The sequence below is a fragment of the Anguilla anguilla genome, chromosome 6, assembly GCF_013347855.1.
Source record: "Anguilla anguilla isolate fAngAng1 chromosome 6, fAngAng1.pri, whole genome shotgun sequence".
NCBI lineage: Eukaryota > Metazoa > Chordata > Actinopteri > Anguilliformes > Anguillidae > Anguilla > Anguilla anguilla.
The window spans coordinates 19,482,321-19,499,159 of NC_049206.1; the positions used below are offsets into that span (position 1 = coordinate 19,482,321).

At 42.0% G+C, this 16,839-nt stretch overlaps 2 protein-coding genes across 8 annotated transcripts in view; both read right to left on the bottom strand.

Annotated features, from left to right (window-relative positions):
- Positions 1-8,943, bottom strand: part of LOC118229163 (retinal-specific phospholipid-transporting ATPase ABCA4-like) — a 42,276-nt gene extending 33,333 nt beyond the window's left edge. For 2 of the 3 annotated variants that reach the window (XM_035420875.1, XM_035420876.1), the window contains exons 1-6: positions 6,502-6,567; positions 4,769-4,862; positions 3,980-4,121; positions 3,384-3,523; positions 2,561-2,688; positions 398-595 (exon numbers count right to left, since the gene is read on the bottom strand). In XM_035420875.1, the coding sequence (XP_035276766.1) occupies positions 398-595; positions 2,561-2,688; positions 3,384-3,523; positions 3,980-4,121; positions 4,769-4,862; positions 6,502-6,567 (768 nt within the window). Of the gene's footprint in view, positions 1-397; positions 596-2,560; positions 2,689-3,383; positions 3,524-3,979; positions 4,122-4,768; positions 4,863-6,501; positions 6,613-8,811 lie in introns of those variants that run through there. The other variant, XM_035420874.1, reaches the window with a different exon arrangement.
- A 1,022-nt stretch (positions 8,944-9,965) lies between these two features.
- Positions 9,966-16,839, bottom strand: part of LOC118230067 (rho GTPase-activating protein 29-like) — a 41,779-nt gene continuing 34,905 nt past the window's right edge. For 3 of the 5 annotated variants that reach the window (XM_035422797.1, XM_035422795.1, XM_035422800.1), the window contains 7 exons: positions 16,219-16,382; positions 15,603-15,791; positions 15,201-15,338; positions 14,646-14,878; positions 13,673-13,997; positions 13,289-13,400; positions 9,966-13,002 (listed from right to left, as the gene is read on the bottom strand). In XM_035422797.1, the coding sequence (XP_035278688.1) occupies positions 12,008-13,002; positions 13,289-13,400; positions 13,673-13,997; positions 14,646-14,878; positions 15,201-15,338; positions 15,603-15,791; positions 16,219-16,382 (2,156 nt within the window). In that variant the 3' untranslated portion in view covers positions 9,966-12,007. The remainder of the gene's footprint in view (positions 13,003-13,288; positions 13,401-13,672; positions 13,998-14,645; positions 14,879-15,200; positions 15,339-15,602; positions 15,792-16,218; positions 16,383-16,839) is intronic. The other 2 variants (XM_035422798.1, XM_035422796.1) reach the window with 1 other exon arrangement.

Below are 16,839 nucleotides of genomic sequence, written 5' to 3' on the forward strand. Positions count from 1 at the left end.
TTTAAGACAAAAGCCACAGACCATTTTGCGCTCTCGAATAAAAGTCACTAGCTTCCTTGACTTGGTTGGTGTTGTTGGTTGGGGCTGGGTCATGAAGGCATTCAGTACCTATAAACTTTAGGTGGGTGGGGGTAGGAATCGGGAATTTTGGCCTAACCACAGCTCCTCATGCACGGGATGCAGGATACAGCATAAAAATAACAGATTTCACAAAGGACAGGCATTTACATGTTTCTATTACAAGACACCATATGAATGCTTTTGAAAAACGTTCTGAATTTTTATGGCGCAGAAATGCTTGGTCTGGGGTCTCTGCAGCTTCTACCAACCCCTCAAATTGCAATTGTGGGGAGTGGTAACAAGCGCATGGAGGCCAATGGTGATTTGGTGGACTGACCAGACGGAAGAGCTTGAAGAAGTCCACGTTGGCGTACAGCTGGTCCTCGATCTTCTGCAGCTTCTGCTGGGTGAGGGCGCACATAGCGTTGTGAACGCTGTACTGGCCCCTCCAGCTGGGGAAGAGGATGAAGCGTGCCAGCAGGGTCTGACTGCAGGCGATGTCCTTCAGCGTCAGGTCCGGCACTCCGTATGCAAACTGAGGAGACAAAGCAGCTGTCAGCCTTCCTCGCTCCACCCCACGGATCATTCACCACCTCATAAAGATGCCCCGGGGCTACCAGTTTGGACACTCTATGTTCACGTGATCTCTTCATCTGTATTTACCTATAACTATAAATGCATGTCTCATACAAGGGTAAAAATAGTAGCATGTGCTAACTCATAGATGAAACTAGTAGACTATAAGCCTTGACCGACAGTTAAAAAACCAACAAACAAACAATAAAAAAACCCAGAAACTGACAATCACCATGTAACATACGGTACAACAGGACTTCTGTTTGAGTTGTATTATATTCAGCATTCACAGAACTCCCAAAGCTATTTAAGGAAAAAGGGTGTAATGCTTGTATAAATTCCTTAGTTAAAGTAAAGGACAAAGCACTGTGCTGACAGATTTACCCGAGGATTTGATATTTTCAGAGAACAGTCCCTGAAAGAAAAACAAAAAAAACCTTGACAAAAGGGTCATGAACCCTTTTCCCAAACCTATTCATGGGACTTTCTTATGGGTTGTGCGTTTATGCACGTCGCGTTTGATGGCTGCACCTGACGCCCGAAGCTTCCTGATCAGTGACAGAACTACATCCTGGTTTCTTGACCTGCCTTTGATGGAACCAGCAGATGATGGGGCAGGAAGCTTTCTCCAAGCAATCAGCTGCTAATAGCATTACATCAGGCTACATAAGTTGTCTAGCAGATGCCTTTAGCTGGAGAAACTTACACCGCTTCCATATATTTCAGCATTACCCGTTAATACACATGGATGTTCTTTAATTGTACCTATTGGGCTAAGTACCTTGCTCAAGGTTACTACAGTAAGTGTCCCAATAGAGATTTGTGCAAGTTACCAGCCCAGTACTGTGCACACTATACAACAACAACCAAACAGCATGTCTGAAATGCATTTGTTCCACTTTGGGTAGTAGCATACTCCAGGTGGACACATCCGGCGGCCTGCAGTCTATAAAATGGCTGTAATTCTTAGTCAAACCTTAGCCTCCTCCCTCTCTGGACCCCCAGAAAGTCTATCCACAGCCTCCATGAGGACTTAAGCTAGCGAGTCTGAGATGTGACTCACATCCAAACGAAACCCAAGAGTAAAAAAAAAAAAAAAAAAAGACATAAATAATGAAAGTGTACAAATACAAAAGCAATGAGCCAGGAAATCCCAGGAAAAGGTTGCTACCACTCCCACATTCCAAGGCCTCCTACCCCGAGCTGCCTTCTTAGTATGATGGCAGGGAGGACGCAGTGGGAGTGGTGTATTTTCACTTGAGTTGCACAGTCACTGTTAGTATTCCAAACCTGTCCCGCACATCCGCATCCCCCCCACCCCCCGCCAGGCCTCCCAGACCCAGACTCTCAGGGGCCAGCCACCGTCTGTTATCCTGACAGCAAACAGACAGAGGTACACCGATAGTGGTGAATCACAGGAAGGTCCTGGCTGATTGACCGATGAGGAATTATCCAGCCAGCACATTCCTCAGAAGGCCACAGTGAAGCCTGGGCGAAGGCCAAAGTAGGCACATGAAAATGTTTGCCGTTTTACATGTGAAAAGCATGTGGTTTTAGAAGCCATTTTCTATTGGTGATCTCATCCCAGCATTTCCTTTTTTCGGAGTTGGGGGGGGGGGGATCTCTTTGTTTTCACAGCTTTCAGATCCTGCATGCTTTCGTTTCCCACGCATTGCGTGGCTTTCCCAAAAAGACGAAAATGCGACTCAAAGCGATTCACCGTAGTGCGATTAATATCCAGACCTTTCTTTCTATAGAAACAGACTGCACTAAGCTACTCCTCACAAACTAAACCATTATTTAAATCATGTCATAAGGTTTACCCACAACTGATAAAAATAGTTTGAAGTGGCAAATAACTACCCCTTACCTAAATATATATTTTTACAACTTAATCACATCTGATCTGGGTGGCTTGGCCTACCTGTTCAGGCCGCACCCTGGCGTTCATGAGCTGGTAAACGACAGAGTGTGGCAGCCGTGCGTCTCTCAGCAGGAATGACGTGAGAGTCTCGTCATCCTTCAGAATATCTTCAATTTTCAGCCCTCGTCCTGGACAGGAGGAAAGTAAGGGGCTGCTGAACGAGGGACAGTAGCAGCTCACAGGGAAATGTCAGCAGGAAGGAAACGACTGATTGAGTGTTTGTTAGGACTTCAGGAAAGCACAGGGATAGCAATGTTTGGGGACTCTGAGAACATTTGCCTGCCTGTGAGAAAAATCACAAAACAAATTCACAAAAACTGAATAAAAGGTAAGAGCACCATGAGGCTGTGTTAAAAGCTATGGAAATGAACAATATATCAGTGACATATAGATTTTAAGAAGTAGTAGTAGTCAGGCTAAGGCAGTGGGACACAGTGGCTGCAGTTATTTGCACGAACCACACCCTTTGTCTCGGGGCCTTGGGGAAGACGTTCGTATTGTCCTCACTTTGAGTTTAAATACACCAGTAATAAGGCCAGACAACCCATTGGAGAAAGACTGCAGCTGAAACTTTCTGCAACTGAAAATAGGCACCCCCAGGGGCACTGTTCATTCTGGAGGAATAACTCACTGATGAGCAGAACATGGCGACCACATAAAATGCAACATATTTCCATTTATGGTAAAAATGAGGAAATATGAAATAGTTTTTTGTAAAAAAAAAAAACACACATGGGACATATGCTACAATTAGTACATTATAGTGTCAAAATTTAACATTCTGCGCTGATATTGATTCATTTGCTTAATGGGGATTTCCCACCTGAGATCTGAGAGGGGTTGTTGCGGAGGGTATCCATAAAGTTGCTCATCACACTCAGTTCCCGCCACACTCTACCCAGCTGCTGGAACTCCGGATCGTTAAAGAGAAGCTCCTGGGAGTCCAGATAGAACCTTGCCAGTCTGGGGACAGAGACACAGAGCGGTGAGTGGATGCAAATAGACACAATGTGTGCATGAGCATTTGTACACACTCATACATTATGTGCAAGCACACACACAGACACATATATACAATCAGACACGCATGCATACACATGCAAACGCATCCCTTCTCCCTTTATGTTGGGTTGTTGCACATTGAAATTACTTGCATTACTGATAATGCACTTTATAGGTGGAATTTATCATAAAAATACAGTAATTTTCTAACATTCTCTAATAATATCAGCATGTAGGTAACACTGGACAGTACACTACATTGTATGACATCACTGCAATAATCTCCTACCTTACTTGGGTAGCATATAGTTGGAAGGTTTGATATTAGTGATAACTAAGAACGTCAGCATGTGAATAGCACATGGGACAGATGCAGGACAAATGCTTTGGGAACCAGGGAGTGGTTGGCCAGCTTACATGGAGTTGTTGTAGTTGGAGACTACCCCGGGGGACTCTCCGCGGGTGGGGGACCGAAAACAGGGGTTGTTGGCATTGCAAAATATGCCCTGGATCCACGGAAGTATCCCCGTGGAGGGCATGGCTTTGTTGGGAAAGTGACCTGTGTAAACAGCCAGTGTACAGAGTACCATTACCCAGGGGGCATAGCAACAGCTTTTGATTTGGGAACAGAAAAAATAGAATTTTATGTGCAATCTGAAGGTTATTGGTTCAGATTCTGGGAGGTTGCAAAGTGCTGGAATTCTACTTCTGCAGAGAAATACACAACTATACAAACATATCCATTGTTTCACAGTAATATCCAGGTGTATATAGATATATTCCATTGAATCCACATAAAAAGGCAATGTACAGTATGTAATAAAATTAAAAAGAACCTTAATTTAAAAAGGTCTTAGCAGTTCAGGAGTTTCATCCTTTGAATGACATTTAAATACATAGCAAGAGAAATCACCGCGCTCACCCGTTTTAATTTGTTTGGTGCGTTGAAACCAGTGAAATATCGTCAATTGAAAAGAAATTGGTTCGCACTCAAAAAATGGCTACAAAGCTGCACACTGAAGAAGGCAACATGCCGAAACGTTTGTGCATGATTCTGCATTAAAGAAAACAAAAACAAAAAGAATAATGACTTTTTTTTAAAGCTTTGTAGCCATATTTTAAGTGCGAACCAATTTCTTTTCAATTAATGACATTTAAGTAAACGTATGCAAAAAATGTATAGCGATAAACACATAGAAAGCTTACATTCATGTTGGCGGTAGAGAGGGTTAGCCTTCCTTAACCACACCAGTCCAATGAACAGCACTATCGGCCACAGAATTTCAACAATGAATCGAATCTATGGAGGAACAAAAATAAATCAGTGCAACCCCTACAGGCTTGACACACTTGGAAAGAATGTTATAATATTTTAAATTCTCTATTAAATAAAAAATAAAAAAGTTTTTTTTTTTCCTTTGTTTTGTCCTATTTGGAACTGGCAAATTGCAAAACACACGTTGGCAGCCACAAAGCTACTTTTCACACTGCAGCCCACCAGCTGAGCCGTGCAGCCATTGTATCAGAGGAGTACACGTGCCATTGGCACGGACAACACCCTCATGCCCTGGGTGATGCTACAGCTAATTATGATCTGCCCTCTGGGACTGCCAGTCAAAGCTGGCACGGGCACAGCCAGGATTTGATACCAGACTGAGAAATGTGTCACTGAACTGAAAAAAAAAACTGTTTTTACAGAACGAGCCAAATGACAGTCACTGGTTATGCTTATTATATGTTATAAAATAAGAATAAATTGTTTTGAGTTACATCATCATGCTTGTGCTCAAAGGACCTTGGTTCTTTTACACATACTACCCAGGTGTAGTTTCTGGTTCAATATCACAGGTACCCTTAATTGCATCAGCCATTGAATTGGCCACTTGGGTTATTACGTAAACTAATTAAACCACCTCTTCCACATGCAAGACATACCCACTTTCCAGAAAGCTTCATTTCAATCTACAATTAGATACGTTTCTGTTAAATGATTACTGCAGAGTCACCATCAATAATATTTTTCAGACAACTACCCAAGCTTCACTTAAAGCTTAAGAGCTCTAATTAATCATCGAGAGTGTCTCTGGCACTGCGTTTAATACTACAATTACATTGGTTATTTCAAGTGACGTAAATCAAAAATGGGTGTGGACAGCAGGTCAAAAAAATCTAATATTAAAAAAAACCAGATTCCAGCTGCAGTGTAAATGTAGCCTAAGACATCCTTTAAAAAAAAGAATAGGGTCCAAATAAACTGCCGTTGTGTCGTGACATGTCAGGAATAGGAGCAACAAAAAATGAATGTGAAATGCTGCTGCATGTTAACCCTTTAAGTATTTGGTCTTTGACCCATCATCATTTTTTATCCCTTAATGAGAGAACCATTATCCCCCTGCTCAGTAAGCTGGAGTCAAATTTACATAAGACATAAACAGAAATATTCTCAACCCTCAAAATTACACTGACAAGAGCATGCAATTAAGCATTTAATGAACAGAAGAACAGCTGCCCCTATTTCTTTTCAAAACTAAATGTCTCCGTGAGTGTTGGAGTCTGTGCCCAGCCCAACTTCAAAAGGACTCTACCGAAATGCTTCTGAAATGTAACGATGGCTAAATGGGTGACTGAACTTTCACAATAGAGGTAACTGTGGGTCCTAAGTGCTTAGCTTCTTCCTGTCCACACTTGTTTGGCCTCATCCAAGAGCCATTGTGTGTAAACATCTCCGTGTGTACTTTTATGTCTTCATTGAGGCAGCTGCTTTAAAGTTACGGCCCCTCCTGACCTCTGACCCTTCAAAACAATGCCCTGTAAACGCTTGCCTTTTTAATGGGTTGGTTACCCTTTATTTGCAAGCTGATATTCCTCACTGGACCCGAAGGCCTAATTAAAGGTGACGTTACTTCTGTCTCCTCTGGAGGTGAGGCAACAGGTTCTACCTTTTGTCTCTTGCGAAGAGTCCAGTTTTTCCACAGCAGTAGCCGGACCTGACTGCCGGTGTTCATGACTCTTCTGAAACCCCAAGAAGGGGTCACCAGCAGGTCACAAACCTGGAACAGGACAAAATGATAACATCTCCCAGCTCAGATTGACAGGTAAAGAAAAAAGCCTTATGTAAATGTTTCTCCCAGGGAGAAAGTGTTTGGTCGGACAAAGCATCAGCAGTCAGTTCGCCTTCCAATCCAGGAATCCAGACAGGCTGCAGCCCATCCACATTGCACATGACCTTTATTGTGTGGCATAAGTGCATACTTGCTGATGAAGGGAAAGGGTTTTCAAAATGGCTCATCAGAAAACTGCTACAGTAGAATTATTCTGAGGCCTTTCATGACACAACAAGGGCAACTACACAAAACCATGGAAACTGTAGAAGTGATCACCTTTTTTCATTGTGCGAAATATAGCGATATTATATTCCAAAATATAGTGATATAAGTTAAAAGGTTGCTTGATTCTTTTTTAAATATCAAGATAATTTCAGACATTCTTGTTTATTTTGTTCATTTGTTTTGACATTTCTATGGATTTATTGGTGAAAAGCAAGGGGAAAAATCAATTTTCTAACCACTATTGGAAAGTGGGCTTCCACAGGATAATGAGTTTTAATGAATTAAATAATCCCTATGATGAATTTAGTTCACAATAAGAAGCTTTCTGTGCTATTTGTTTGATAAAAGTCTTGAATGAAATGAAAGTACAATAAAAGGGCATCCGATCTACTTTATATTACCTACTGATAGGTAAGCAGATTGTTAATAGGCAATTAGCAAATTCCATAGTCACTGCTGTAAGGTGTGGAAATGATGGAATGTAAGCTACACAAAATAGGGTTTTAGGCCACCATGTGTGTCACACTTAGTTAATATACATTGAAAACACTGTCCCAGATATCATTCAGAATATCCAGAATCCAGAATATTGTGGGCTAAAGACCATGAATGAATACTATGACTGACATCTGTCTTGCTTTTTGTGGGTAAGATCCAATACCATTATGGAAGCACCAGAGCCATTCACTCTGGTGTTTCCATTGTAAATAAAAATTATATATTTGATTTTCATTATCCTAGACAAAACCAGGTCACTCTGCACTTGTTATGTTCACATTTCAAAGAGGAAAACAGGAATTAACAAGAGATATCAGCTAAATGCCAAATGAAACTGCGATATTAGATAAATTGAATTATTGGATATCAAAATAGAATCCTGAGACATCAGAGCAACATAAGGAGGAGAAGTGGAAGGCACGTAAAGGCCAGTAAATGCGGCCTAGTTGGCTTGGCATTCACTGTTATGCCATTTTTATCAGTGGGCCAGCAGTTATACCCCAACATAGGCAACCAGCAACTGAAAACATCCAAATTGGCGCTTAAGTATGGTTTGTTATCTAAATACATAGAAAACAGCATGAGACTAATCAGCAGGCAATTCTAACGTAACAATAACTGGATATTCCAATGTAAAAATCTCTGGACACCATAGGTTTATAACTGATTGTCACATGTTAGGTCATGTTAGATGCAGACAATTAGACCCTGCCATATATTAGCCACCACTGACTCTAGAGGCAAAACAGCTGTTGCTTTTGGAAGTTGTCTGAGACAACTGAGCATGCCAGCATTGGCTAATGACTGTTGATACTGTTGGGAAAACATACAGTTATATGCAAATTCTGGAGCAACTCTGCTGTTAGATTATTAATAGTTGGCTTATTACAGTACCATCAACTTTGTGCCAGAATTAGGCTCTAATAGTTACCACCAGCTGCAATATCCAGCTATAAGCCTATCCAACATTTGCACTCCCAGATCACGTTCACAAGAAGGCTCCTTGTTCGAACTGGAATACCTTCAATGCATGATGCCAGCATGTTTTGGTGCCAATTGTGAGGAATACGGTATACAGAGCAAAAATGGCACTTGAAATTACACTAAACCATTCTCTCTGATCTCATTTAATTTAAATTTTCGATTTACAACAGGAGAACTCACTTAATTTTTTGTTAAACCAGTTTACATGTGTTTGTGATTACATAAATTAAGTTGACATACTGGTGATGTTGCACAAAGACAAATAAGGAACAAACTATGATTTAGGCAATATCGTGATACAATATTAGAGCTACACTTTGAGAAGTGTAGCACGGAAGACCATTTATATTCTAGCCCAAACTCAGCAACTGGTGTTCAGTTTCCTTATACACACAGGGAAAGCAAAACAGCCCAATTGAGAAAAGTATACTTGCTTACCTCAGAAGTGAAGCGGGAGCGTTTAACCGCATCTAGGAGAAAAAAATGACAAATAAAAACGTTTAGCAGGGAGCTACATGTCGTTACTAATGCAGACGCTTCTTTCAATTCCAGGTTGTGCTCCTAATCAGATTTCCTTAAGCTTCTCTCTTCTCTGACAGGCTCAGGAAAGCACATTCATCCATTTTGTGGAAGAGCTGCAACCCTGCTAGTAACAAATAATTCTGTCTTTTGGAAGATAAGGACGGAAATGTATTCGCGAATAATGTTACTAACTTAAAAGTATTAAACACATACAATTATGTTGGCTTGTTATTGTTAATAAACTGCTGGAGCTGAATCATCTCTGAGCTGCTCAGGCCTGGAATACACACGACATAATTAATTAAGACTGGAAGCAGTGACATGTCTGTCATGGTTGCATATAATCGTGCAAAGCTCCTGTGATATGAATGCAAACTGACAACAGTTTCCCCAATACATTTAACAGAATGGTAACGCTACACTTACGCATTATTTATTAGACTCCGTGTGTACATAGACACTACCTTCGTTACTCTCAAAGAAAACTCCAGACACTATGCTGGAATTCTCAAATTTTAGCACGGTATATGCCGATTTATTATAAGTGGCTGTTCTCTATCCATATTCTTGTCTCTTCTGCGCGGCACATATACCATATCTTGCCAGGACAGGCTTGTGACTGTGTATGAAAAGTGTTATAATTTCTATATAGTGAAACCAAAATGTATGACAATGCCCTTTAACAAAAGCCGAGAATCTACTCTTTAACAACATGCGAATCTAAAGGTGTATCAACTGGAGGGCCGCACACGGTCTGCAGTTTTTGGCTGCACCGCAACAACGGAGCCAGGCCTAAAAACGCGAATGTCTGTGACTGAGTGCCTGAGTGAGTGATGAAGTTATACCATTGGTCGGCCGGTCCAGCCATATACTAGGGTTTTGACCTGGTCTTGTCTGTGGTTTTCTTTTAATCAGTGGCCAACATAAAGCCTTGGGAAAAAATGTGTGTGGCCTCAATATTCAATGAACAGCTTAATCAGCTTTTTGGAAAGCTGTGGACATATTAGTCAAAATTTGAAGACCCAAAGTATTTATTCACAACAAACTGGGACTAGGATATCTTCCTTTGCATGTTTTCAAATAGATAGTTTTATTTTTTGTCATTATTCAGACAATTATACATAAATAAATGTGTGTACATTATTAAATGTATTCCGGTGATGCACCAGTACTACCAGTAAAAAAATAAATAAAATAAAATAAAATAAAAAAAGTCTGCCATTAGCATTGTTCTTGGTGCACAAACTACCTTAATTAAAAACAAACATGACACCAAAGCACACACCTGCAGTAAACTACAAATGTTCTTTTGGAGGTCCATACAGAGGACACCATACAGCATAAACACCCTACAATAACCACTTACTGGGTTGAAACAGGGCATTTCCCTTGTCATTAAGAAAGGGGAAATCTAATACATACAAAGAATAGGGCTAAAATATGTGACTCAAGTCTTTGGGAGTTCTGGGTTCTAGAGGACAGACCCTTCAATTATCTGCCAATTTACACCTGGAACATCAGGTGACGTCGCTTTTAATACAAGTAACTTTTTTAGAAGACAAAATGATTGATTGAATAAATTATTGAATTTAGAGGTAGAGGTAGAATAAATGCGAGTACAGTCTAGCCCCACTTACTAATTACCCTAATTAACTGTCAGCTGTGAAAGCTCACATTGAGCTTCAGATGTTGAGGCCCAGGTTCAATCTAGCCACAAAACACTGTTATGAGCTTTGAGTGACGCATCAGTACTAGTTTGTGATGTTCTGCCAACACTGTGAAAGTACTAAAATAAATTCACACAGCAAGGAAAAAAATCCACTGTAGTTAAACTGAATCTGAACTCTTCCAGGAATTTATATGCGTGCTCTGTAATGCATAACAATATCTCTGCATTGTGTTGATATTTGTGTTATTAATCAGATCATTATGAAAAGATATGAGACTGTGCAGGGTAATTTTTTTAAAGGACTAGGGGCAAAATACTTATGTGAAAATCATTAGCCTAATACCCTGTTCTATTCGCAAGTGATCTAACAATACTTCTGAATGACCCATGGCATGTGCATGACCTGCATGAACTAACTCTGAGAATTCATCATATGCATGCTGCAGCGACTGTAGTGACTGAAACAAACAATCCACAGTATCCTGTAGTGAAACAGCACCCTGAATAGTTTGATGGCAGTGGAACAGGGAATGAGTCAACTGTATGCGCCGAGCATTCACAAAGCTTTCACCTTTCAAAAAAAAAAAAAAAAAAAAGACTGATTATCTGAACAGACACCAGAACTGAAACCATACAGTCAGTTGAGGTGCAACCGACTCAGGTCACTCCTCCGTCAACGTCATCACCCTAATCCAACTAATAATGTGTTACCCATATGATCACATATTGTGTGGGTAAAAATGTACATAAAATACTGCTGTAATGAGTTTGGTTACCATTATTTTAATGTATATCAAAGCCCAGAAGGTGCATCAAAAAATATATGGAAAAAAACAAGACATACACAACCGTAATAAAATAAAAATAATTTTGGCATTAAACCATACAAATAAAAGAATAAGATATTCTTATATAGTTCTTATTGTCTGAGTGCTTCAATTTTATCTTTAACATCTTGCAAATAAAAATAAATTGCACAGTTTAAAATGAACAGATTTGACAATTTTGCTTTGAGTTGGAGAAAAACAGTGATGCAATTTACAAAAAAAGTACTTTATTTTCAAGAGATATGACAGGAATTGTTTATGTAAATTCAGAATATTACAGGGTCTAGTTCTTATTACTTTAATAAAGCAACAGTAACTAATGTGTTAAATATCTAATAAATACACACTTTTCCAAGTAAGTGGATAAATTTGGGATCAACCACTGTTCCTTCGAGCTCAAAATGTGACATCATAAACAGGAAACAAGGAATATATTAACGAACATAACACTTATGTGGTCATTTTTCACAGCTCTTGAAAAATTTTGTGATTTCCCCCAAAATAACAAGTTTTTTTTCCTTCTTTTTTCCAATATACAATATGGCACAAAAGTTCAATTTATATATGGATATATACGTATAAAAAAATATTTGCAACTTTTGAGTTTGTTTGAGGGTCATACGAAATGCGCTTCCCTGTGCTCAAACTCCTGCATCCGACGGGGTCTGAGGCGCTGATAAACTGGTCTAGCTTCGGTGGGACTGAGGTTCTCAGGGCTCTGGCTGGGAGACTGGGGCGGGGAGACAGAGGCGGTGGGTGGGGGGAGGGACTCTGTGGGCGAGGCCTCGCAGTCCAAGCTGCTGTCCACGGACTCCAGTGTGCCTGGCCCTGTCTCGGGCCCTGTCTCTGGCACTGGCCCTGGCCCTGTCTCGGACCCCGTCTCTGGCCCTGTCCTTGTCTCTGTGCTGCTGTCAGCCACGGTGCTCAACTTGGGCTCCGTGGGGGTAGGCAGCTTTGCCCTGCTACTGGAGGGGGGTTCATAGAAAGTTCCGGGTGGGGGTTGCAAGGTACGTGGCGCCCTGAAGGTAGGTGGAAGGGGGTTGGACTCGCTGACGTTGTCCTCCCTTCTCAGGGTCCTTCCGGGCCTGATGGAGACTGTGTAAGGAACGTTGGGGAAGAGCGTGCTGACTGTACTGACTGTGTTGTTCCCTGCGGCCTGAGAGACAGAGCCAGCGACAGTACATTTCCCAGACTCCCCTGCAGTGGAGGCAGGGGGCGCGTTGGCCACGATCATGGCGGTCCTCGGCGTCATGTCGAAATGTTTGTACTGCCTGTCCCACGTCCGCCTCAGAGTCTGCGTGTCAATGTATGTGTTCCGGTAGTGCCCGCCCACCCTGGCAACGGGCCGCTCCGGCTCCGCCCCCTCCTCGATGGCGGGAGTCCGCTCGCGCTCGGAAGCGTTTCTGGAATTGCGCTCGCTGAGCTGGGCGGGCCCGAGCCGGTGGTCCACGGGCATACTGATGGGCCGGGACCCCAGCTTGCCCCGGGGCGCTCGCAGTTGGACTTTGGTCGTGCTGATGTAGGGCCTGTTGATCACCAGTGTGGATCTCTGGATCTCCGGTTGGCCGGACGATGAGAGCCCATTGAGTTTCTCAGAATTCCGAGCCACAGCTGTAAACAGAGCACAACATACGATTAAAAACAAAAGTTTTGTTATTGCTGCAAATTGGCAGATGCTCTTAGCCATTATTTTTATCTTATTCATTTGTACTCGTAACCCATTTATACATTTTCGGCAAAATGTCCAAACCGTCCACAAATGTCCCTTGTTTCAGTCTTCTTTCCTGTTGTGCATTATTTCTATTCTGTTTTGAGAAGCACTTTGTAACTTTGTTTTGAAAGGTGCAATATAAAGATGCCCGCACATTGCCCACACACACATTGCCATCATACTGACCGGCTGCAAAGTCTGCCCCATCTGGCTTTGCTTTTGCTGCCTTTACTTCACCCTGTAGGTGTGCGGAAGGGATCACAGACGCAGAGTGCCTTTTGTAGACTTTAGCACTCTGCTGTTAAACAGGAGCACAGGGGGAAAAAGAGAGAGAGTCAGGACTGGATTCAATCAACATAATTCCTTAATCTTGGTTGCAATTCAATCAATATTCACCATTACATTTTGGCTGAATTCAATCTGCATTTGACCTCATATTTGGCTTGGAGCCAATCAACATTCATCCTTGATTAAATCCAAGGATTAAGGCCAGGATTAAATCCACATTCTTACTTTGTCACAATGGAGAGTTATAGTGAGGCCAAGCTGGTAGAACATGGAGGTGCTCACCTCCTTGATGTCACCAAGCGATCTGGAGTGCCGGCTGAGCCGCTGCTCCTTCTCCTCGGCGGTCAGGCGGGTGACCACGCCCTTCGGGGGCAGGGGGGATCCCTCCCCGGCCGGGGGCGCGGCTGTGGTTGGGCTGAGGGGAGCGTCGAAGATCTTGTGGAAGTGACGGATCAGCAGCTCCACGATCAGGGCCTGGTAGGGGTAGTCCACCAGGGAGGACAGGGACACCTCGGCGTCGGTCTGCCGGGGCTTGATCAGCGTCGGCCCGAAGATGATGCCCAGGTTGCTCGCGGTCATTTTGTTCTCGTCTGCATTTTCTGTCACTCTGAGGCGTGGTGGTGAGGAAGAAAAAAAAAAAACAATCAAATGGGACCTCTATGCTGATTACTGTAAGAAACATGAGCACACGTGATGACAAGAACACACCAGTCAGCCCATTTAGGCTCATTGTTGATGAACCTTCAATGGTCTATTCGCGACACACATGAACAGCATTCTAAAAACATTTGTTTTTCAAAGGCAACAATGGCCTTTGAAACACTTAGAATTCCAGTTTTTTGTATGTACAAAGTTTTTACAGTGAAGATATGCTCAGGAATTAATCAACAACTGAATGAATCAACAACTCAACTATTTATCAAGAGGCAAAGCTTCAGAAGAACTTGAAATGAATATTCACTTGTTTCATGCAATATGGGTTCCCTTATTTACGACCAGGTGAAGTCTAAGGCAGGCTATTTTTCATCTAACCTACTGAGTTTTCTGTTATGGTCCAGGTTAATCACGATGGGCAATAAGACAGTAGAGATGAAGGGATGTGCATGCTAAATCACACAGGTGAAATCAATGAATACATTGATTGTAGAGGATAGTTGTAAAAGAGACTACAAACCGCTCTGCAGAAATTATTCCAGTGTTCAACCACCAAACCTCCCGGCCCCAACTGCTGGCCACTGTAGAGTACATAGCATACCTGTACAGGTGCTGTAAGAGGAACCGCAGGGTTCTGTAGTGAGCGGAGGGCAGGTGACGGAGCAGGTCTCTGATCTTTAAGACGACACGGTTGAGCTCCACGCTGAGGGGGGGCTGCTCGGAGGCGGGGCTTTTGCGCGCCGCGTCCACCTCGTCCATGATGGTGCCCTGGCTCTCCTTCGCCAGGCCAATGAAGTCGTTATAGTAACGGAACAGGATCAGAGGTTCGGGTAGCTGTGCACCAGAAAAACCAAACTGGTGTAAATGGCAATATACACTACCCATTCATATTACACCATGTTCATAATTTTTAAATTTTTTAAATAAAGTGAATCGTTTACTGATTGGAATCATTATTTACTGTAGCCTTACTTGAAACAGTTCTCATTTTGTGCCTGTAGACCTTCGTTTAATACAATAATAAAGATCTCATTAGAACACCATTTTCTGTTGGGACATCTACACTTCACTAGCTAAATGTATATCTCAGTTTAAATTTTAAACTGAACAAATTGCTCTTTTGTAAAAAACACTGCGTTATCAGTGGGAAGCGTACCTGTCGGAGGTACAGTTTGAGTACGTTGCTGATGTCGTGAGGGTAGAGGTCAGAGAGCTCCACCAGGTCCTTCCCATTTTCAAAAGCCTGGCAAAGCTTCTCAACTCGAGATTTCGCTCCATTCACACGGTAGATACCCTTTACAGGTAAAAGAATAAACACAGTTTTTGTTACAATGCTAGCCGCTTCAAGAAACATTTTGATAAAATCAAGTGCCTGAAAACTGGATAAACTCAAAACTCAAGACAATAAAGACTTTTGCCAGTGAGTTAGAAAATGATAAGAAAGCAAAATAGCTCGAGATTGGGACTTGATTTATGGTTTCATAAAGCATTCACACAGTTCCCAAGATTCCCACATCTCAAGATTTGGTATGCAGATTATCAGTGAGTGTGAAGCTACCTTGATATTTAGGGCCCTGTTTTCGATCTCTGAGATGCACTTTTTGATGATGAAGGGTATTCCGTCAGGGCTGTTTTTGACGACCTGGGTGAAGTCGATCCCAAAGAGATGAAGCTTTCCATGGAGCTTCTTATGACCGCACTGAATAGCCAGCGTCTCCAGACACTTTTTGTGGCATGCCAAAGAGCACTGGGAACGAAAGGGGAAAACTGTTACCAACACTTGGAATAACAACACGTGACAATTTGAATGAAAATGTAGGAATATATATCGGCATGGATGACTAAGTTGACTAAAGATGCAACAACAGCTATGCTTTTAACAAAATCCCCAATCAAACATGTATGAAGAATATATAATACAACAAATGCACACATATTTTTGGAATTTCAAGTTAATATATTGCTTTTGTGAACTTTGTAGCTTGACGAAACCATTTCACCTTTATCATCATATTATCATTGTTACAACTTTGACGCCAAAACAAGCTGCTCGCACAAAAGTAATTTAGCCCATTGTAAATCAGAATTCATCCTTAAATTTTACTTAAAATGTAATAAGTATGTTGTTGGAATGCAGAAACCAAGCAAAATGGGCAGTATCCCAGCGGCTTCACCTCCTCGCAGTCCGCCCCGTGGAACACCACCAGGCCGTCGCACTCCCGGCACTTGGACGGCGCGCGCAGTTTCCGGAGCTTGTGGGTCTGAGCCGCCTTGGACATCTGGGCATTCCGGAAGGGTCCGGGGGAGCTTGCCGTCTCTGTCACCATCTCACCCAGGCCTGGGACATAACAAGGGTGAGGGGAGGACACATCCCTGTCAGCGAGCCTCAGGACAAATACTGACACTGCATATTTAACTCATTAGTATATTAATAAAGTGTTAATGCTACTGACACAAAATATTACCTTGCTGTAAACTACACGATCCTGAAACAACCTGAACATAATGTACAGAATGCAATTTACTTGCACTGCACTTCTAATACACTGTAATGGAGATGATATAACAAACAATATGAAATAAAGGTATTTGAGGATGTCAGAAACTAAATTAAGGGAGCTTAAATGGCATCAAACCCAAGTGACATGGAGGATTAATGTTCCGCATATACTGGTGTATGACGGTTAAGCCAAATGGTACCACAGATACTATCACTTTCAGTGTCAATCTGTTAGTGAATTCATTTCTGTTGGAACTCCTCTGTACACGCAGTTAGCGGATTTAACTGTTTCAGC